Source organism: Notechis scutatus, chromosome 2 (assembly GCF_049901735.1).
Source record: "Notechis scutatus isolate UNSWTSFEM ecotype Mainland chromosome 2, rNotScu1.2, whole genome shotgun sequence".
NCBI lineage: Eukaryota > Metazoa > Chordata > Lepidosauria > Squamata > Elapidae > Notechis > Notechis scutatus.
The window spans coordinates 197,225,316-197,248,217 of record NC_142010.1 but is presented as its reverse complement, the minus strand read 5'-3'; the positions used below and the strand labels follow the sequence as shown (position 1 = coordinate 197,248,217).

The 22,902-nt window shown below is 41.7% G+C and overlaps 1 protein-coding gene and 1 long non-coding RNA gene across 5 annotated transcripts; one reads left to right on the top strand and one right to left on the bottom strand.

Moving 5' to 3' along the window:
- The first annotated feature begins 864 nt into the window (after positions 1 to 864).
- On the top strand, positions 865 to 22,902 carry CD274 (CD274 molecule). Of its 4 annotated transcripts, none has more exons than XM_087957748.1 (6): positions 865 to 980; positions 12,792 to 12,860; positions 16,101 to 16,457; positions 17,574 to 17,855; positions 21,005 to 21,136; positions 22,020 to 22,902. In XM_087957748.1, the coding sequence occupies exons 2-5, from the start codon at positions 12,806 to 12,808 to the stop codon at positions 21,103 to 21,105; spliced, it is 795 nt and encodes a 264-aa protein (XP_087813874.1). In that variant the 5' UTR covers positions 865 to 980; positions 12,792 to 12,805; the 3' UTR covers positions 21,106 to 21,136; positions 22,020 to 22,902. The 4 variants fall into 4 exon arrangements, with proteins under 4 accessions (XP_087813874.1, XP_026531696.1, XP_026531713.1 ...); XM_026675911.2 differs by lacking the exon at positions 865 to 980 and adding an exon at positions 8,501 to 8,656; XM_026675928.2 differs by lacking the exon at positions 865 to 980 and adding an exon at positions 8,501 to 8,656 and having other exon boundaries at positions 22,023 to 22,159.
- LOC148132461 (uncharacterized) lies at positions 1,311 to 1,593 on the bottom strand. The gene is made up of 2 exons (XR_015748024.1): positions 1,460 to 1,593; positions 1,311 to 1,379 (listed from the first exon to the last, which is right to left on the bottom strand). It is a non-coding gene; the product is annotated as an uncharacterized LOC148132461 (long non-coding RNA).

Below are 22,902 nucleotides of genomic sequence, written 5' to 3'. Positions count from 1 at the left end.
GTACTCAAGCAAGCAAATGGGTATGTATGTGTTGAAAAAACAAACTCATACATTTTATTTCTTTGTTTGTTTTTCACATTTTTGAACCACCCATCTCCCTTGAAGAGGAACTCTGGGTGGTATACAATGAAACATCAGAATATAAAACAGTGCATAAAATTAAAATGTTAAAAGTTAAAAATATTCAATCACTCAAAATCAGATGTTAATAACAGTTTTTTTTTTCCTCCTTTCCTTCACTGAGACCTTTGAATATGCACTCTCTTGTAACTTTGTCTTCTGAGAAATTGGACAGTTTGGACCTATTTGGAAGAAATGCTCATTTCCCTTAGTTGGACTTAATGCTAAGTAGACACATTGAGGATTAGTCTTTAATGCAGGAAGCCCTAGACTCTGGAGCCAAGTGGATTTTTGTGATACCCAGGTTCTAAATATTTTAAATATTTTAAATATTTTAAATATTCTAAATTTTGTGATACCCAGGTTCTAAATAAATAAGACCCCAATCAAACTTTAATTCATTCACCAGCCGCTACATACAGCTCCATCAACATCCTGGCCCCAGGGCCTGGGGGGAAAGCCAGATTTTTACCAATTTCTTGAAAGCCAGCAGGGTTGGGATCAATCGAATCTCCAGGCTGGGGTTGTTCTACAGATCTGGCTTCCAAAATCCTAAAGGGTGACTTTGTCTTTGAACAGGGACACCAGGTAGGGATCGAAAGATGCAATTGGTAAAGAGAAGAACGAATGCTTTGCCACAATGTCTATTTCCACTGTGTAGGCCAGGGATCCCCAAACTTGGCAACTTTAAAACTTGTGGACTTCAACTCCCAGAATTCTCCAGCCAGTATAGCATAGCACAGCCAACAATGATCTCTTAATAGTGCTTGATTGTGTCCAACTTCTAATTTTCCAGCACAACTGCTAGAGGCATTCTCAGTTGAAGAAGACATGGACTACCTCTTGATCTTAATCCTAAGGTATTGGAAAGTCCTTGACATATGTTTTCCTTAATGGCTTTTTGTTTTATTTCCTCAAAAAAACCTGGAATATACAGTGAGATGAGGAAATTAAGGGAATTTTTTGAAGTCCTCTACAACGAGAACAAAGTACAGTTCTTAGAATTGTTTAGAGGAAGCTGTGACAATTTTCCTCTGTAACATGCAAAGCTGCAGATCACTGACTTCGAGAGAAATATTTCATTGTAGATAAATGCTGTCCATATCAGGTTTTACATTTTGGGTGAAAACCAAAACTCAAATACAGTGAATTAAAGTATTGGCCAATCACCGCAAAAAGATCGCCACAGATGAACTCCACTGTTGTGTTTATTAAAATGCGTCTTTTGCTGCATTTGCTTAAATTTCTGCATGCAGAATCTTTAAAGGAAACAAAAAAGAAAAAAGCTATTTCTTTAAAAGACACTTACCTACACTTACAAGTTGAGTAGGATACTTACAAGTTGAGTAGGATAATTTAAAGATGTTCTTAAGCCACCTGCTATTGTTGTCTTCTACCTTATCCCAATAAAAGTACTGCATTGCGTACTTTTCACTTTTAAGTTCTTGGAGATTCTGATCTTATTTACTCTTTTTTTTAAAGAGAAAAAAATCCTTCTGCTTAAACCTTCTGATTGTTGCAAAATAAATTTTGCAACATAATCATTCAGCTGAATGTTTCACTTTGAGCTGCTAAGCCCATGTGCCCTTGCAATTTAACCAAGCATTAATCAAATTTTTAGGAAAAAGAAATATTGAAGTGCATGGGGAATTTGAAGACCAATATTGATCCAGGTTATGCAACATATGAATTATTTGATAGGAAATTGTTGTTCCTTCTCTATTACATTTTGCGTAGACTATAGGGCAGGGGTGGGCAAACTTTTTGGCTCGGGGGCCGCATTGACTTTTAAAATTTGACAGACGGGCCGGGTCAGCACAAGATTTTTTGGGAATCGCCCCCCCTTCCCCCCCCTCTTCTCCTCCTTCCCCTCCCCTCGGAGGCCCCCTGAGTCAGGAGTTGCTACCGCCGGCGCGACTCCGCGCGGCTCCAGTCCCGTTGCCTCGGGAAGGGAAAGGCAAAAAAGGAAGAGCCGCGGCGGTGCTTTGCAACGGGAGCAGCGGCACTGGAGGCTCAGGCTCAGCGGCTCCTGGTTTTGCCTTTTCCTTCCCAAGGCAACACGGGACTGGAGCCGCACGGAGCTGCGCCGGCAGTAGCAACTCCTGACAGCCCCAGCCGGACACCTGAGCGGAGCCTGGGCGAAACTGCCTGTTGCTGCTGCCGGAGCACCGCCGGGTCACCTCCTCCAAGCAGCCCGCCCACCCGCCGGGCTTCCCCTCTGCCGCGCGGCTCGGGGCCAGGCGCGAGCGCCCGCGAGTTAAAAGGAAGCCGAAAATTGCTGGGAAGTTGCTCGGGTGCTGGGAACAGGCTTTTAAAGTGCCGCCCAAGCAAAGTTTAAGCAGCCCGCCCGCCTGCCGGGCGGAACCCTTCCTGCTCCTCGGCGGGAAGACGCTCCAGCCTGCAAACTTTGCCTTTGCAAAGTTTAAGCCTGGAAGCCCTGGAAACCCAAGCAACTTCCCAGCAACTTTCGGCTTCCTTTTAACTCGCAGGCGCTCGTGCCTGGCGGAGGGGAAGCCTGGAGCCTCCTCCAAGCAGTCCGCCCGCCCGCCGGGCTTCCCCTTCGCCGCGTGGCTTGGGGCCAGGCACGAGCGCCCGCGAGTTAAAAGGAAGCCGAAAGTTGCTGGGAAGTTGCTCGGGTTTCCGGGGCTTCCAGGGCTTTGCAAAGGCAAAGTTTGCAGGCGGGAGCGTCTTCCCGCCGAGGAGCGGGAAGGGTTCCGCCCGGTGGGTGGGGCGGGCTGCTTGGAGCGGGCTGCCGTGCGGCTTGGGGCGAGGCGCGAGCGCCCGCGAGTTAAAAGTTGCTGGGAAGTTGCTCGGGTGCTGGGAGCAGGCTTTTAAAGTGCCGCCCGAGCAAAGTTTAAGCAGCCCGCCCGCCGGGCGGAACCCTTCCCGCTCCTCGGCGGGAAGACGCTCCAGCCTGCAAACTTTGCCTTTGCAAAGCCCTGGAAGCCCCGGAAAACCGAGCAACTTCCCAGCAACTTTCGGCTTTGTTTTAACTCGCGGGCGCTGCGCCGCCCCCAAGCTGCACGGCAGCCCGCTCCAAGCAGCCCGCCCCACCCGCCGGGCAGAACCCTTCCCGCTCCTCGGCGGGAAGACGCTCCAGCCTGCAAACTTTGCCTTTGCAAAGCCCTGGAAGCCCGGAAAACCGAGCAACTTCCCAGCAACTTTCGGCTTCGTTTTAACTCGCGGGCGCTGCGCCTCCCCAAGCCGCACGGCGGAGGGGAAGCCCGGAGCTCCGCCGGGTCGCCTCCTCCAAGCAGCCCGCCTGCCCGCCCGCCGGGCTTCCCCTCCGCCGCGCGGCTCGGGGCCAGGCGCGAGCGCCCGCGAGTTAAAACGAAGCCGAAAGTTGCTGGGAAGTTGCTCGGGTGCTGGGAGCAGGCTTTTAAAGTGCTGCCCGAGCAGGACCGCCGAGCTGGGAAACGGGGCACCAAGGCAGGGCAAGGCTCCACCAGCAGCGGCCTAGCTTTAGATGGCTCCAAGCAGCCCGTCCCGCCCGCCGGGTGGAACCCTTCCCGCTCCTCGGCGGGAAGACACTCCAGCCTGCAAGCTTTGCCTTTGCAAAGTTTAAGCCTGGAAGCCCCGGAAAAAAAGGGGGATCGGCGGGGACTCACCTTCGGAGAGGTCGCACTCGAAGGTGATTTCGAACTCCCAGCCGAGGCCTTTGCAAATTTCTTTTCTTTCCTACCCCTAGATCGCTCCGCACTGTTTTGCAGCTTTGGGGGCCACGCGGCACAGGGCAATACGCCACGCCCAGCGATTTTTTTTCAGGGGCGGTCCGGATTGGACAGACCAATGGCAGCGATTTTTTTTCAGGAGCGGGCCGCATTGGACAGACCAACGGGCCGGATGTGGCCCGCGGGCCGTAGTTTGCCCACCCCTGCTATAGGGGGTTCTTGACTTACAATCACAATTGAGCCTAAATCGTCCCAAAGGTGCTTTTTCAGGAAGCAACTGGATTTTCTTGTTTTTTCTTGGAAGACTAATAATAATTGAGCCTAAAATTTCTGTTGCTAAGCAAGACAGTTGTTAAGTTGGTTTTGGCCCATTTCATGACCTTTAGTGCCACAATTGTTAAGTGAATCAGTGCAGTTGTTAAGTTAGTAACACTTAAGTGAATTGTTAAGTCTGGTTTCCCCTTTGACTTTGCTTGTCAGAAAATTGCAAAATGGAATCACGTGACCCAGGGATGGTAAAACCATCATTAATACATGCCAGTTGCCAAGTGTCAGAATGTTGATCATCATGGAGATGCTTCAATGGTCGTGTGGAATGCGGTCATAAGTCACGTTTTTCAGTGCTGTTATATCTTCAAACATTCACTAAATGAATGGTTGTAAGTTGAGGATTATCTGTACTTGCAGATAAAGGCTAATCTAGTATTCCCCATTAGATATTCTCCAGATATGTTGAGATCGTAATTCCTACTATTCCAAACCAGACTTGTTAAAGATAGTCCTCAATTTATGTTAAGAGCCTTGGTGGTGCAGTGGTTAGAATGCAGTACTGCAGGCTATTTCTGCTGACTGCCGGCTGCTTGCAATTTGGCAGTTCGAATCTCACCAGGCTCAAGGTTGACTCAGCCTTCCATCCTTCCGAGGTGGGTAAAATGAGGACCCAAATTGTTGGGGGCAACACGTGACTATGTAAAACCGCTTAGAGAGGCCTGAAAAGCACTGTGAAGCGGTATATAAGTTTAAGTGCTAATGCTATTGCTTTTTTACTAATTGAAACATTTGTTCAGTGAGTTTTGCCCCATTTTATAACCTTTTTTGCCACAGTTGTTAAGTGAAATTGCAGTTGTTAACTTGTTAATGGAATCTTGGTTTCCCATTGACTTTTCTTGTCACGAGGTCACAAAAGCTGATCACGTGACCTTGGGACCCTGCAACCATCATAAATATGAGTCAATTGCCAAGCATCTGAATTTTGATCATGCAACCACAGGGATGCTACAATGGTTGTAAGTGTGAAAAATGGTAATAAGTCTTTTTTTTTTCAATGCCATTGTAACTTTGAACAGCCACTAAATGAACTGTTTTAAGACGAGGAACGCCTGTATTCAAGACTAACCATCTGGGAAGAAAGAGATGTGGTGGAGAATGAGGAACCTCTGCTGCTCTTCGGAGGCACGGCATCCTCCTCCTCCTCCTCCCAGAGGCCATCAGGACCAGTTATCCTGTGAAGAAAGGCAACAGGAGAACGAAGAGGAGAGCTTCACCTCAGTCTCACTGGTAGCTGATTTCAAGCCTAGCTGGCCATTGTAGAAACCCTGAGTCAATAATGCCTTGTTGGGTGGTTTGACTTAGTCCTAAAGCAGAGGTCCCCAAACTTGGCAACTTTAAGACTTGTGGACTTCAACTCCCAGAACTCTCCAGCCAGCTAAAGGATCACTATTGCTAAGTCTGCCTTCTGTATGTGTAATAGTTGTTCCTCAGTTTTGATAGGCCCACAACTGAAGCTTCTCTATTATCTTTCTTCCATTACCTGAAATTATTTCCTTATAAGGTGCTGTATTCTTCAGATGAAAGCATGTTTGGAAGGCACCCAGAGTTGGTTGAAGGATGTATATAAATATTTTTTAGATATAAATATTTTAAATGAAGTTAATCTCAACATGCTTCTTCCTTCCTGAGAAGCAATTACTCACAGTCCTGCTGTGATTCCAATGCTAGGAATTCTTTTTTTAACTCCATTCCTCCACAGGGAATGCCCTTACTATGGTATTTCCTTTCTCCCCTCCAATTCTCTCAAGAATTTCTGTTCTCTCTTTTCTACCCTGGCCTGTTTCCCATAAAGATTTTTTTTTTTTTACCAATTGTGTTTTCTTGGGAAGGAAACATGAATAGCTGAGTCACCTCCTCTCTCCACTTGCTGTGACTGTTTAGGAGGACTAATTCTTGCCACTTCCCTGGAGTTATATAACTCGGGTGGGCTTCAAACATTTTAGTCAAGGGTTCCCTGCCCAGTTGCTGGGTAGGTGTGGCAATGGTGGGTGTGGCCTAGTTAGCCTCCTGCACCATGGGGGAGTGTTTTTGCCCTCCCCGGGCTCCGGAGGCTTTCCTCAAGCCTCCAGGAGGGAGAAAACAGCCTCCTGGGCTCTGGCGGCTTTCTGGAAGCTGGAAACGGGCCCATTTCCAGCCTTCCTGAACTACCGGGTGGCCTGTTTTTCACCCTCACCCTCCTCTGCGCGCACCCTACACTTACCTGCATCCAAAACGCGCAGCGTGGGGACTCCTGGGAGGAGAGGATGGGGTAGGTGGGGCCAGCCAGGAGTGGTATTTGGGAGTTCTCAAAACTGCACAGAATCTTAACTAGGGGGCTCTCCTGAATCCCTTGAACCCTCAGCAGCCCACCCCTGGTTACGTTACAATAAGAGTGCTGCAGGATAGGTTGCACTGCTGTGCTTGCTCACCCAATGTCAAAGAGTGGGGTCTGACTGGCTGATTTTAACAGACTGTTAAAGGAAAGTGCATGATTGAATGGTCATGTGGATTTTTGCAAAATGGGACTTTTCTGAGCTGCCTTTGAGCTTTCCTTGGTTGCTCCCTTCCAGAGCTGAACATAAAATACATGTATTTTCTTGCCCCTTCATCCTGACTCGGTCAGTATCTTTAAAGCATCTTTAAAGAGTAAGGCAGTCTGAATGTATCTTCTTCGTCTCATTTTGCTGAGGGAGATTTTAACTGAACTCAACTTTATTCAACCATGTTCCCTCATCACCAACCAACCTAATCTGACTGCTTGTAAAAAAAAAAAAAAACCAGCATATCTAGGCCTTAAATTTCATTAGCGTGCTGAGAAGTATTTGTTGGCTCTTATATACAAACAAAATATTTTTGTTCTGGAGAAATCTGGACAAAATGCTACGCACGTGGGCCTTTCCATTCTGCAGAGTTAATGTGCTATTCAACCCTTTACCCATTCTTGGGTGGGCAGAAAATTATACAGGTAGTCCTCATTTATCAACCACAATTGGGACTGGCAATTCAGTCACTAAACAAAACAGGTGCTAAGTAATTGTGGTTGGATTTACAGGTTGGATTGATTTCAGCATTCCCTTTGCTTTACAAACCTGCAAAGTTGTCAATGAGAGGACTGGCCACAAAGTTACTTTTTCATCATTGTAATTGTGAATAGTTAGAAAATGAGGACCACCGGTACCACTTTAAAGTTGGCTACCCCATTGCCATCTTCTATTCTGTGCCTCTTGCCAGTCTCTCAAGTAGATCAAACAGGTAACATGATGAGCCCAACCTACCCTATTGAAAGGTACAGTAACAGAAACTTGCAAGTCTGAAAGTACAAATGTCCCACTGTCTCTTTTTATTACCTGATTAATTACAGCAGATCCTTTCTAAGCTTCGTTGCCAGCCTGTTATTCACTTGTGGCCGCCTTACCCTTTTATCTCATCATTCCCTATGCAGGATCTCTTTCTCCCATGCTTTCCATTATATCTCTGTTTTGATGCCTTGCCACATCTGCCCTGATTTTGTGTGAACAGAAGTGGGGTGATCAAAGTGGTTGGTTAATTCTTCAAGCTACGCTGTCTTCCCTCTTTGCAGGCTACCAGCCAGTGAGAAAGACACCTGCCAATCAAGGCCCTGCAACAGGATGGGTTCATCACCTTTAGATTTCTTCCACGTCCTTCTCCAAAACACCCCATTCTAACTCAAGTCAAAGAAAGTTAAAAAGAAATAAAGAACAATTGGAAACAAAAGCAAACATCACTATTAGGAATTATCTACTATTTTCCCTTTTTCAAAAAACAGATGCAACAAATGCCAGATTCCTCTGTGTTTTGTGTGTGAGGCAATAGAAGGGATTTGTCCTTCCATCTATTCTACTATAACCCCATTTCTCAATTTTAGGATTTGGCACATTTCTTACAGGGGTTATCCAGTGATTTGTGTCTCTCTCTCTCTCTCTGTGTGTGTGTGTGTGTGTGTGTGTGTAAACATTTGATTGAAGAGCTTCATGTGGCCAACAGGCACCAGGTGGATCATGGGTGCACTTGACTGGGCTTCTGTCACTACCCCCCCCCCAAAAAAAAAAAAAAAACCACCACAGAAGGCTGTCGCCTTGAAAAAGGAAAATCACTTTAACTCTGATTTGCCTCTGGATGACCCATGAGCCTGTCTTACTCATAAACTGAAGATGTGATGAAAAACATGGGAAAGAAAAAAAAAACTCCCAATATCATCATCAGGAATAATAATCATCTACTGTGATCTGATGCAGGTCAGGAAACTCCCAATGATGAGCAAAAAGCATATAATGCTTATTGCTGAAAGTGAAAGCAAATGCTGCTTCATAGAAGAAGAACCTCCCTCACACACACACGCACACACACACACACACACACACACACACGCGCACTGCTGTTGCTGTTGCTGCTGCTTTCTTTTTTTGTTTAAAAACAACCAGCTGGCTGCAAAGGAAGCAGAATCATTGGTGACATTTAGACACTTAGCTCAAGCCAGCGCAGAGGGAAGTCTGCTTGAGAGAAATCAAGGGAACCCATCTGACACAGCTCCGGAGGTGAGTAGAATACTGATAGACACAGTGGTGTCTCTGCAGAGCTCTAGAACAAATTTCTCTAATGTGTTAAGTCCTTTGCACTCCAATGAAGAGAGTTCAGAAAGGGGTCGAGTGCGTGACGGAAGGAATTCTTACTAGATACCTGATGGCATCATTTGCTCAGTGATGTCTATGTGCTACGTCTTTGTGGCTTCCATCTACCAGGAGGAGTTTCTAGGGCTCAACTGCATGTGGCTCCCAGTCAAAGCTCCCTTGAACCACCCAACTCCTGTTGTTGTGTTTGCAGGCCATTTTCTCAGTAAAAAATTTTTTTCCATGTGCAAATCCAGGTTTTCTGTGGGGTTTAATCCATCCTGCTTAGGGAAAACCCAAGGAGAAAGGGAAGCATGCCTAATATTTATCCCATGTTTCTTTTGGACCAGGCTAAGACCTGACTTCTTTCAGGTGGTGTTTTAGTGTTGTTGTTTTTCATTTTATTTTAAGTTTGCTATTACTTTGAGTCAGAGAAATGGATGAAAGAGGGGGAGGGGGGGAGGGAGAGAGAGAGAGAGAGAGATGATAGATAATACAATGAATAGTGTTTATGTATATTTCCACTTCCATAATTCTTATTTTATATAATTATTTTCAATTGCCTATGTTACATCCAGAGAACTCCAGGTATTGGGGTGGATTGTAAAAGGTATCAGGTAGATCAAAATATTGCTGGAATGGGAATATTAAGTACATGAAAGCCTTCCCAAGCTGTAACTCCCCAGGTTGGAAGTTGAATTTGGCAGAATTCCCAGCCTCTAAATTTTGGTTAATGTTTTAAAAATCCTCAGAAGAATGTGACAAATAAGGGCAAAAGAGCAGAGATTCTGAAATCATCCAGGGAATGGCATTTCATTTCCCTTTGGCCTTGCTGTTTGGCATAATTTAAAGAGAAAAATGTATTTAAATCTCTGTGCATATGCAGAGGAGGGTCATATTTCAGTTAACTGGTTAGGACCATCTTCAAAAGCAAGTTTCTAGTTCAGGTGTAAAAGATAAGTGCAAAATAGTTCTCGGTATCCACAGGGGTTTGGGGGTAGATAAAACAGTCATGGGGGTTTGCAGGAGTGGGCAGGGGAAGGACATGACCCCGGTTGCTATAGTCACCGCTGGAATCCATGTACCAACCTATGTGCCAACAAGTCGGTAGAAGCTGAAAGAGCAATGGATAAACACATGACTTCATCTCCATGTGCTTTGAAAACTATTGCAGATTTGGGATCCCAGACAGCCCTAACATTGATCAAAACCAGAATGCAGGGATTCTCTGGAAAGGAAGACATTCCATGGAAAACATCTGATTTTGCTTTAGGAATACTCTGACAGATAAATAGAGTGGCTATTGTGTCAAACCCAGTTCCCTAATGACATTGAAACCGAGGAAAGTAGGTGAAATTACAGCCAAAGGATGCTGGCCAGCTGCCTTATCACCTCCCTCGGCGTCCCTTGTCTTTTTCCAAGCCACTTCTGGGAAGCTCTGTGTAGATGCTATTGTTAGGTTCCTGCCTGTTTTCATTCTGCATTTCACCTCCATTGGCTTTGAATGTTCTTTTGTTCTCATGATAAAGGAAAAGGTCAAGTAGAATTCCCATTGATGTCTCAATCCTCTTCCATCATGCTCTTCCTTCTAATCATGACCGTGAGTCATTAGAAAGACAGATAGATAGGATTAGATTAGATTAGATATAAATATAAAGCACATAGACATGATTTTTAATGCAAGGCTAGCTTGACCATGTGGTCTGAATATCATGTGGTCCGAATCATCACACAAACACTGGGTGTTCTCAGTTCTGCTTTCTGTCATCCCGGAGGGAAGGAAATAGGACAAGGGATTTGAAGTACAGGCAGGCAAGCTCTGTAGGAAGTGAGGCTGAAAAAAAATCACAACAATAAGGTGGTGGAACTAATCCAAAGATTTGGTGGACTTGCCTTCACGGGCTGCGATCCTGCAATTGTGCAGGAGCTGACAGCTACCGACCTACAATAGTTTAATTCGGAGCAGTTAAGTTCAGTAACTTGATAACTAGCTGATTAATGTTGTGATTCTGCCTCGCCCGGCCAATTTATAGAGCAATCCTGTCTCACAGGGAGCAAGGGGGTCAGAGGCAGAAGAAACCATGAACCTGTAGGATACAAAAGGGAGGGAAGGAGGGAGGCAGGCCATGCCAATTTCCACCCCGCCCCCACAGGTTTTAAAAATGTGTTTGTTTTGCAAATTCTCTCCCACTGAAGCTACTGGTAGGGATTTGATTGGAATGAGCTACAGACGCGAAGATGAGCAGCGTGGTTGGGAGAAGTAAAAAGAAAAAAATTAAAAATAGATTTTGTAGATCCAAAAGTTTTCCAGCACAACAGCCGTGGCAATTTGGTTTAATAATTAAGGCACTGGCCCAGAAAGCAGCTGGGTGACTTTGGGTCAGTCCCTCTCTCTCAACCCAGCTCACCTCACAGGGTGGTTGTGGGAAAACAGGAGGAGGAAGGAAAATTAGGCATATTTGCTGTCTTGAATTTTATATATATAATAAAGGCAGGATGAACATCATACAAACAAACAAGTAATGATGATAAATAGAGAGAGATGATAGATAGATAGATAGATAGATAGATAGATAGATAGATAGATAGATAGATAGATAGATGATATGCTCAGAAAAGCCCATGGTTTTTTTCTTCTTTATGCCTGGGCTAACTAGCAGAGATTGGAGTTTCTCTTATAGAATTGGATTTCACAATTCTTGAAGGGTGAGATCTGTCCTGTGACCTTTGGGGTGCCTTTGCATAGGACATAGGATTTAATTTAAAAATACACTTCTATTCTTGGGGGAAAATATGCCCTTTTGTCCTTATTAATTTTCCTTCTTATTTTACCAGTTGGTTATGTATATACTTATTGATACCTGTTTCCAAGAACCATGCACAAATAGAACTATTGTATTTGGATAGGTCCTTGGTCTGATCCAGTCAGCCTCTTTCTGTTTTGGGCGTAAAGGTAGCCTCAGCTTACGACCATTCATCTAACAGCAATTCAAAGTTAGAGTGATGCTGGAAAAAGTGACTTGTGACAGGTCCTTACATCAATAACATGATTGCAATTTGGGGGCTTGGCAACTGGCATGTATTTACAATGGTTTTGGTGTCCCAGGATCATATGATCACTATCTGCAACCTTCTCAAAGGACTTATAACAATTTTCTGACAAAAATCAACCGGGAAGCTATTTTGTGATTTGCTTAACAACCACAGCAACAGTGGTCATAAAATTGGGCACGAGTGACTTACCCACATTGCTTAATGGCAGAAGTCCCAGTCCCAGTTATGGTTGTAAGTTGAGGACTAGCCAAAGTAGGTTGGATGTCCAAACTAATGTGAAACACCCTCCCTGCACTAGAGAGTACAAGTTGTTGTCTTTTAAATTAGATTTCTAGAAATCTTTATCCATGCATCTTCAAGACATCTTCCAAAAGAAATACATAGAAGCATACCGTCAAATAAAAACATGAAGTAAAACTACAAAGCATCATCTAGTACTAAAATAATGCACAAAAACAGCATACAAGAAATAAGTTAACAGGTTAAATGCAACTATTAATCCATCTGAACAGGAAATGCAAAGTTCTGTGGAAGAATTTTAAACTTGAAGACCAGCCTAGCAAAGTTTCTGCTGAATTATAAAATTAGCTCTCTCAGTTCTCAACATTGCCTGCAGACCGAGACACGGGACAAGTAGTCATTACTGACATTAAGCAGTAAGGATACAAATGCTAGCTCATTTCTTCTGGTGAAACCGGACTTGGAGGCAACCAAAATGTCTTGGGGTCTGCTTGTCTACCCGGTAGTTTTCAAGGTCAGGAGACACATGGCAAATGAAGCTGAGTAGGGTCTCAATTGACAGGCATGGTTTTTTTTAAGAACACAGTAGGCTAAAGAGCCATTTCTCTGTGGCAAAGGAAAAATATATCTTCCTACTTCCATATCAATTGTGTTTTTTTTAAAGTCCTCAGTGAATTGGCCTTTATCGACAGAAACATCGCAAAGCACCTTAGCTTGAGTCAGCCTGTTTGAAGCATTACAATATTAATGATGTTACTCTTTTTTAAAGATATTTCTGGAAAAATGGCCAAGTTCCTACCAGTTCTGCTGTTTGCATCCCAGCTTTCCTTGACAGCAGGTGAGAGTTTTCTATAGGATATACTGTCCAATAATATTCTCAGAATTGTCCATCAAATTTAGAACTTCAGATGTGGGCCAGAACTTTATGAGATGTTTGCTACCCCCTTAAAAATTCAGTTCAGGAGAACTGTTGCACTAAGGGGCTTTAAGTCCAAGTGAATCAATGTTGTAGTGCAGAGGTCTCCAAACTTGGCAACTTTAAGACTTGTGGATTTCAACTCACAGAATCTGTGAGTTGAATTCTGTGAGTTGAAGTCCACAAGTCTTAAAGTTGCCAAGTTTGGGGACCTCTGTTGTAGTGCTTTGGGGTGGCCATGGTCCTTTGGGTACAGGCGCTTTTATAGTTTAGTGGGAGATATTCAAAAGGACAAGTGTTGTGACTTGTGTCTCTTTTCCATTCAACCAGCATAAAAGGTGTTCCAAACATACCTGGAGTACCAGTAGAAGAGAATATTTATAGCTCAGGTTTGAACCATGTGGCATCCTTGATGCTCTCTGGGCTGGATTATTTTCTTGCAGAGGTTTCATTCATCCTACTAGGTCAGCAGCCTCCAACCTTTGGGGAACAGGGACCGGTTCCATAGAGAGAGGTTTTTCTGCAAACTAGAAGGAGCGTGGTTTTGTGTGCTGCCTGCATCCTGCAGATGGGGCTTTGCTTCTTTGCGCAGGCCAGTTTCTGGCATGTTGCAGACCCAGTGCGGGTCCATGGACTGGGGGGTTGGGGACCCCTGAACTAGGTAACATCATCCGTGCTAGAAGGAAGTGGGATTTGCTGTCTGTTTGTATATAAGTGGCTTGTCTCATCAGTGTTGGTGGGAGCAGTCTTGGTAATCCCTTGACTATTGCTTTTGTTTACTGTTGGTGTGATAGTTTGAGTTGGTAGTTTCTTGATTGAGGTATTGTTGAATGAAACATATGCAAGAAAAGCTCAAAGAGGACCAAGGATCCAACATATCTGGAGTAATCTCCAAAGGATTGGTTCCGGTTATGGATTCAAGGTTTCAAACTCAGGGTAAGCAGCCAGGAACCAGAAACATTCTGGGAAAGAAGCCAGATCTAAGCAGATTTGGGGGAATCTGCGGGAAGCACCACCAACCTGATGCTTTGGTCAGCAGTGTGTCTGAAGGTGTCTATCTTGCCCCGGGCAATATTTATCTTCCCAAAATACCTGGGATAAGTAGCTGAACACTACAAAAGCTTCCATACAAAGTTTCTTTATTGGATTATATCAGGCATCCTCAAGGTATAACTCACAGTTATGCTGAGATTCATCTAATGTCCAATGTTTGCATTGTCATCTTCATAGTGTGAAAAGATAGTTATCTTCATCCCATAATGATACAGCAAGGGAAGCCTCCAGCACGATGCTGGGGTCCAGGTAAGAATGACCAAAACTACCCCCAACCCAACCAGAGGTCAATTCAGTAACCAATCAGGATTACAGATGTGACCACATGACATGAACTACATCTCCCATGAGGCATTGACTACATTTCCCATGAGGCATTCCCTTAAGGGGACAGCTCCCATTCCCAAACTAACTATGCTGTCTAACCTTAGACACTATATTCTGTCTAACCAGCATAGTGTCTCTTTCCTGTGTCTGACCTGGACTTTTTGTAACTCACCACGCAGCCATGATAGCAGGTTTCTGAGCTGGGAAGACCATCCTTGTGACATTCCTGAGACCTTCACTATGCAGTCTGAATGCCAAAGGCTGCCCCACACCCCAATTCATGCTACTGAAGATTTCCATTTCTAAAATTATGGAATTTTTTAGAATCTTCTTCTTGCTGTTCCCAGACCCTTCAAATTAGCATAACATGTGTTTTAGTCATCATAACCAGAAGAAGAAAAACGTTACCAATTGCACTATCAGTTTCCTGTAATATTTGCAGTTATATTTTTTTTGAAATTGCCCTGGAATATCTCACAGCCATTTATGGGTCGGGTGAAATGTGTTGTAAAAATAAAACAATGGCTAGAAATCAGGGACTCTTCACCATGGAATTGTTTCCAAGAGCTCATCCCAGGTAGCTGTCTGCACTGTCTTTGGCTGCTCCATTTAGAAGCAGCCACCATGCTCAGCGCTGCTTTGCTTCTCATTCTCTTTTTACTCATTTTCAAATTTAAATGCTTAAATGGGACTACTTCCCATTCCTGCATCAGTTCAAGTCAAAAAGGAAAAAAAAGCATTCAATTAGAAATATTTTCCCATTTTCATATATTTTTTTCCCTAATAGTTCTATGCTTAGTAGACATTTTCCCTAACATTATCTATATGCACCTTTCTTTGAGTTATGACTCTTTTTCATCCTATCAGTGAAAGTACAGCTAGCAGGGGGGAAAAAAACCTGGTTTGCATACCAGAAATGCAAATAATATTACTGAATAAGTATACACTAAAATGAGGACCAAAGGAAATGACTGCTTCCGAGATCATAGTTACTCATCTAGACAGCCTGTAATGATTAAGAGGACCCGGTCAATCCCTTTCAACTTCTGACTCAGCTTCTACATTATGGGAGCAACAAGGACTGTGAGCACATAAATGTGCAATCGTTTAGAAAAAAAACACATCATGCTGATACAGGTAGCTCTCAACTTACAACAGTTCAGTTTAGTGACCATTCAAAGTTACAACAGCACTGGAAAAAAGGTTTTTCCCACTTACGACTTTTGCAGCATCCACTTAATCACGTGATCCAAATTCAGACGCTTGGCAACTGGCTCATATTTATGACCGTTGCAGTGTCCTGGGGTCACGTGATCCCCTTTTGTGACCTTCTGAAAAGCAAAGTCAACGGGGAAGCCAGATTCACTTAACAACCAGTTTACTGACTTATCAACTTCAGTGATTCACTTTGTGGCAAGAAAAGTCGTAAAATGGGGCAAAACTCACTTAACAACAGAAATTTTGGGCTCCATTGTGGTCATAAGTCAAGGATTACCTGTATAAACCAAAGGCATTTAATTGATTAGAGATCAATTACATAAAGTATATATTTCGATTATATAAAGAATGTAAAAAGAGAGCAAATCAATTCTCTTCTAGCACTGATGATTGTTACTGATTATTTACTTCATTTATATTCTGGAAATGCACATATTTAGATATTCAGCATCTGCAGGCTCTTAGTTAATTGAGTTACAGCACACATATTATTCCTACATAAAAATGTAAATTGCCCGGTGGATACTCAAGTATGTTTGCTTATTTTATTATTATTTTTTCCAGCTTTATTCAGGGTGAGTGTTATTCAGCCTCATTACTCTGCAGAATATGGAAGCAATGTGACTATAGGATGTCACTTTCCAACGGATAACTTCTTGAATCTGACACAGTTGAACATCTTCTGGCAGCAAAAACTGTCAGATGAAGCCAAGGAAGTTTACAAGCTCCAAAATGGACGCGAAGATCTGTCAGGGCAACACCGACATTTCCAAGGAAGAGCTACATTATTATATGAGGAATTGAAAAAGGGCTATTCTATGCTACATATCACCCATCTAAGGATCACAGATGCTGGATGTTACCTTTGTGTTGTCAACTATCATGAAGCTGATCACAAGTACATTGACTTGAAAATTGAAGGTTAGTAGCCATAGAATGTCACCGGCAGAAATCGGAACGATGTGCCATTATTTAACAATGAAATTTTCCAGATTTGCTTTTATATGTTCAGCACTGAAGAATATCTCTAGGATAAAAGATGTATTAGTCTATGGTGGCCAAAAATCTGAAGGAGTATGCCTTGATAAAAATTGTTAGCTTGGAAACTGCTACCCTGACTCCATCTGATTTTTAAAGACTTGGTGTATGAATCCATTATGCTGATAGAATTGTGTAAAAGTACATTATGGGCAATCTTTGCTCCTTCTCTGCTGACTTCATACTACGGAGGCAAGATCTCAAGGGAGGGGCTATTTTACTTACAATAGCTGTCATTTATTTTAGAAGATCAGGTAGAGGGCCTACACAATCAGCCTTGGAAATAAGCTACCCAAGGAAAGCAATCTGGTTATGCTCCAACAAAGTGACCCAGATAGAGGTGGTTTGGCCAGTGTCATCTCCAGTCTTCTCACATTCTTGCAATCACAGAGGGATAAGTGCCATTATTGCCATCATTTGTTTCATAACAAATAAACAGATCAACCTCCTTCATATCTTCTCGATTATCCCTATGAATACCCACGGAAAAAGTGAGATTCTACTTTCTGCCTCTTATTTTTATGGCTTCACAGAAATTTCCCTGGAAGGGAAGTTCTGAAATTAGCTCTCCCCACCCCCAATTTTGAATATTCTGAATTACATTTTATACTGTAGCATTTTTTCCCCTTTATTTCAGAAAGGTGAAACATTAATGAATAGTTTACCTTTAACATGCAGATTTTTAAAAACGCAGCTGGGAGTTTGTATGTGAATTCATAACTATCAAAATATAGCAGGCAGCAAGAGAGATTTAAAACCTTTTTTCTTTTCTGTGGCCATGATAAAAATGGCTCCTTCTAAATCTTTGTTATTGGGAGGAAAACTACTACTAATACCATTGTAGTTTTTTCCCCAAACTTTTTTTTAAAGACTTGTACAGTGAATGAAAAAGCGTGTTTAACAAAAGCAACACAAAATATATTTCATTGTATAATGTCCTTGTCAATCACCTCTAAGGAAAATAAAAACTTCTTAAAAGCTTTATTTCTTTTTATGTAGCACCTTACAAGAAGATAAACATCCAGGAAAGAAAAGAAGATGAGGACTACATCTTAACTTGCCAGGCAGAAGGGTACCCCCTGGCCGACGTTCTTTGGATTTATGAAAACATAATCAATGACACGATACTTGCAAACACTACGCATAAGCTGACAGACACAGGACTTTTCAACATAACGAGTGTCTTGAGAATCAGACCAAGTGCTCCTGGAAATTACAGCTGCATATTCCAAACTAAGGAATTGAGGCAAACCTCAGCTCACAGAACAGTATTTCTAATAGGTAAAAAAGAATAATGCATTGATTATGTGGGAGTTTAATCCTTGCAGAAGTGGAAAAACTAGGATTCCAACCATAAAATTGGCAAAGAATAAAATGTGTTGTGTGAATAGATAGGGAGAACTGGCCTGCAATATTGAAGGTGCCCTAAGTCAAAGGTTCCCAACCTTTGTGGTTTGGTGGCCCAGCTGGGGGGGGGGGCGGGCAGAGAGGGGAATTGGGCTGTGTGAGTGGTGGGACGGCATGAGCTTGCATGTGCACATATGGCCCTTATGCAGATCAACTTATGCAAGCGACAGGCCAATATATGTGCAAATGCCCACCAGTCCATCACTTACACAAATTGAGCTGCACGCATATAGCATGTGCTCTAACCAACCACTTGCATGGCTCCATTTCTAAATAGGCCATGGCTTGGTAGTGGGGTGCGGCCCAGGGGTTAGGGACCCCTGCCTTAAGAAACATGTAGATAATCACTAAGGAACCTGAATGTAGGATAGCTGAAAGAATAGGTCTAAGATGCAGTGGGTTAAAATCTAGGAAGAATAATTGAATGTGACCAAGTCTGGAAAGAAACCACAGGCAGAGAAGATGGGTGGTATTTTTTTTCTTCTGAAACAAGTATAGTGACAAATTATTCTAATCCAATCTACCTATTACTTTGTCACCTTGTCTCAGAGCCATAGGATTTGAGACATAATTGCAGCCTTAGGACTTTAGTGTAGAATTGATACATTTCAGATTCCAAACAACTTCAATTTTAAAAAAAACATGCATAATTTCAGTATTTGGGGGAACATATAGAATGTCTCACAATCTGCTGAAATCAAATAGAGAACCAGTTAGTTTTTTGTGATTATACAGCAGTATCTTCCTATGAGCCTTAAATCAATTTCTCTCCTTACTCTTGTCTTTTCTTATCTTTCATCTTAACGATCATTACTAAACGATTATTAAAATCTTCCTTCATCTTAACAATCATTACTAAACTGTTACTAAAATCTTCTCTCAAGCCTGCAGGTAATTCAGAATTGCCACCCAAATAAATGTATGTGAAAAATACTTTCTGCATATTTGCATGTCATTTTCAAGATGAATGTTTATGCAGGACTAAGAATGCCATGATGTATTCCAGTTAAGGACAGGTTATAAGCAATGTAGAGCATGCCAGTTTGATAGCAACAGGTAAGGTAAGGCACCAGGTTAAAAACTGGGAGGCTGTGAACTCTAGTCCTGCCTGAGGCACAAAAGAAGCTGGGTGACTCTTTTCCCCTGAGCTCTAGGAAGCAGGAAATGGAAAATGACTTCTGAAATCTTGCCAAGGAAATCACAAACAGTTGTCAGGAGTCAACACTAACTTGAGGGCACAAGAGAAACAGCATCTGAAATAGAATCCCTGCTCAACACTATCTGAATATACAACCAAAATACTGCAGTGGAATTTGGACTGGACAAATGCCACCCTTACCATCAACAGGAGGGAAATAGTACAAACTGAAAAAAAATCAAGAAATAGAATCAAGAGTCTGGATGAATACTATTATTACAAATACCTGTACATCTTTTAAGAGAACAACATCAAGCCCACTGAAGTCAAGAAGGTTAGAAATAAATGGTACATTATGAAAATGAAGATCTCAAAGTCCAAACTCAGTGCAGCAAATATCAAGGCAATTACTAACTGGACAATTGCAATCATTAGATGCACAACTAGAAAAGTGGACTGGACTTCCCTCAAACTAAAAGAACTAAAAGCTTCCATAATTCTATAACCTAAATATATAGGACCAAACTCTTTCCAGTTAGGGGGATAAAATAATTTTACAGGTGAACAGGAGAAAAAGGTACACATGATGACACATGTGTTCACCTCTCTTGAAAAGAAAAAGTATTCAACCTTGTTAGGCACAGCATGTAGTATTTTAGCATTTGTGAAAATTAGAGACCTAAAGGATTGTGCTATATGTCAAATTGGTGGCCTGCAGACCAGATGCAACACTAGCAGGCCACTCCCACCCCAGCTCCGCGAAGGCAAAAATGGCGTGATACATCACCTGACATCAACATGATGCGGCGAGTTTGACACCTGTGTGCTATATCAAAGAAACCTTTGAAACATGGCCGGTCAATGTCTTTCACTTCAAGAACTATACAAGTTATCGATGCCTCAGAAGTTACAATGTGTTTGCTTCTGATTCTCCACTTTCCTCTCTATACTTTTAATTCCTCTGGTTTAAAATGTCTCTTTCTCCATTTCCCCTGGTTTTCAGCATGTTGGAAATCATTTATTTTGTATTCCATGGAACTTCCATAGTTGTCAAGCATGCAACTTTGGTTGAAGCCATTTATTGCCTTAACTCTGCTTATTTGAGTTATGGGCATTATTACAAAAGTGAAATACTTTTTTAATATTGTCAACCCAATGAAGTCAAAGTAGTAGGATATTTTGCTGGCTTGGAGGTACTTCTTCCAGGACAGCAATACAATAATTATCTAAGGGGCAATATCTGATGGAACTTGACTTGCATTGACCTGTGAAATTACTCTCGTCCATAATTTTCAAACTGAATCTTAAATGCCAGTAATTCCATGTTCTAGATCAATGTTTTTCAAACTTGCTAACTTTAAAATGTATGAACTTCACCTCCCAGAATTCCACAGTGGCCAAACTCCCTGTTCCATCCATTTTTAATTATTTTAGTTTTAACCAAAAATATCAAGTAGAAAGCTAGCAAAGGAAATACCAGCCTCTAACTTCACGTTTGTTTTCCAGAGATGTCTCCGAGACTTAAAATAGACCACATTAGATATTCTTAAAACTTGAAAATGGTGGATGACTAGTGTGTAATGGGAAATGTGTCTACTAACATCCTCCCAAATTAAAAAAAAAATAGACAGGTAGTGGAGAGTGTTATGGGTAGCTGGGATTTTGTGTTTTGAAATTAAGCTCTGTTCAATAGCCATGTTGTGAACAGGCAAGCCCTTATCATAACAATCATGTTGTAAAGGGTCACATTTCTATGATATATAAACCCCATCCTGCCATGGTAAGGATTATGAAAACAGATGCATATACCCATTTTTTTTAGACCTAACAATAGAGAATCAGGTTTTGTACAAAATCCCAACATATTGTATGTTCTTGTTTACAGGTCAAAGAAATGCATCAGGCACTGGGAAAAATTCCAAGATCTTGTTTATCCCAACATTTGTGTATAGTGCTATAATTTTATTTACTATCACTAAAGTCTAAAAAATAATAATAAATGTGCATACCTAGAAAGGTAAGTGTCTATTTGTTTTCCAATTAAATTGGAAATTTAACTCCTTTTGGTATCTTAAGTATTTATTGCTTGGCAGTTCTATAACACTAATGTACTTATGGGGAAGCTTTAATCCATATTAACAGCACATTGCTGTGTGATCATGTGTGAGTTTAGCAGCTAAGCAAAAAAATCCTGGTTACTATTTGGATGGGAAACCAGCATTGTGGCTGGATTGTATAGTAGTAGAGGAACTGTAGTCAGGTGGCATAGCAATCCCACTTCCATACTATTGCCAGGAAAAGGGGTTTCCACAAAGTCACCAAAGATGACTTTGATTTTTAATATAATATTTTTTTATTTACTGGGTTACATTCATTTTCTAACCTGATACTTGATTTTTTAAATATCTATCTGTCTGTCTGTCTGTCTATCTATCTATCTATCTATCTATCTATCTATCTATCTATCTATCTATCTATCTATCTATCTCCATTTGTATTTACCCCATTATTTCTGCTCTATAATTTTGGCTCCTTTAAGGATTGAAAATGTCTATGCAAATGTGTGATCAGGCATGTGAAAAGTGAAAGTAATTTTTCTCTTCATCTCATTAAGCCTATACTGAAACAGAATTTTGTTTTAATTTTAATTTTTTCTCCTGTTGCTGAATGATCAAATCTGTATTGAAAATGAACTAAAGCGCTTTGGTTTGAGAAACCAAAGTTGAGAAATTTGAGAAGCTGGGGTACTCCCGATGATAATTTCTTAACCACAGTATGAAGTACAGTTTGTTGCATTGAACCCCATTATTACAAGACTTAATGTCGATAGGCAAAGGTTGGCTAACCACAACTCATTATTTCTTGTGTACATCTCTTTGTCTCTCTGCTGTTGGTTTTAGAAGAAGATCTGGAGCATCAAATCAAGGATAAAATTTGATGACTGATGCAGATGGAGAAGCCTGCACACATACAAGTTCTTCTTTGTTGTTTGATTTCCCCCATTGATCCTCCACTTAGAAACTTCTTTAATGAAGTTGGACTGTAGAGGTAATTAATGCTGATCTCTCTGGATTTCTTATGTTTATTGTTCATTCCAAATACTTGTGAAAAACGTGCAGGTTAGAGATATAGCCTCAAAGAGAACAAGTTGATACACTAGAAAACATTCTTTTTCTTGATGCAACAAAAACTCCAGTCGTTATGGGCTTGTGTTGTCATGATTTAAATAAGAAGGTAAGCTTATCCTCTAATATTGCAATGAATATTTTCTTACGTTGGCACCTTTATGGTTAGCTGCAGGTGCCTCTGGTCTGACTTCACATTTTTGCTATAGAAATGCTATTTCTTAAAGCTAGTTCTACCATTAATTATTGCACAGCAGGATCTCAATCAACAGCTGGTGATGTTTTAGGAAACAGTTGTATGCACTGAGGCTCCTTCCTTGTAAGACAGCCTGATATTCTCAAGCATTATGGAGAATGTTGTCCTGTTACTGTTAAATTAAAATTTAGCTATTATTGTACAGTAGCTGGCTTCTGGATGGATAAGAAGAGTGGTGATTCCGTTTTATTCTGTCTGGTGTTCTTATGAAACATTGTAATTAACATTTTTAATATATTTATAAACTATGAGTATGAGTTACAAATCGGATAACTGTTGCTTCAAACCTTTCTGCAACTATAGTCTGTATGCCAATAACATTCCGGATCTTTTCAATTATGATTCACAAATCTTTATTGTGGAGATGTTATAATACTATAAATGCTACAAATATACAATCAA

Bases quoted from the DNA above. Each gene is read 5' to 3' on its own strand.
- CD274 (XM_087957748.1), top strand. From the start codon at position 12,806: ATGGCCAAGTTCCTACCAGTTCTGCTGTTTGCATCCCAGCTTTCCTTG. The intron at 16,458-17,573 runs GTTAGTAGCCAT...CTTTTTATGTAG, and splicing joins CATTGACTTGAAAATTGAAG to CACCTTACAAGAAGATAAAC. The intron at 17,856-21,004 runs GTAAAAAAGAAT...TCTTGTTTACAG, and splicing joins CAGAACAGTATTTCTAATAG to GTCAAAGAAATGCATCAGGC.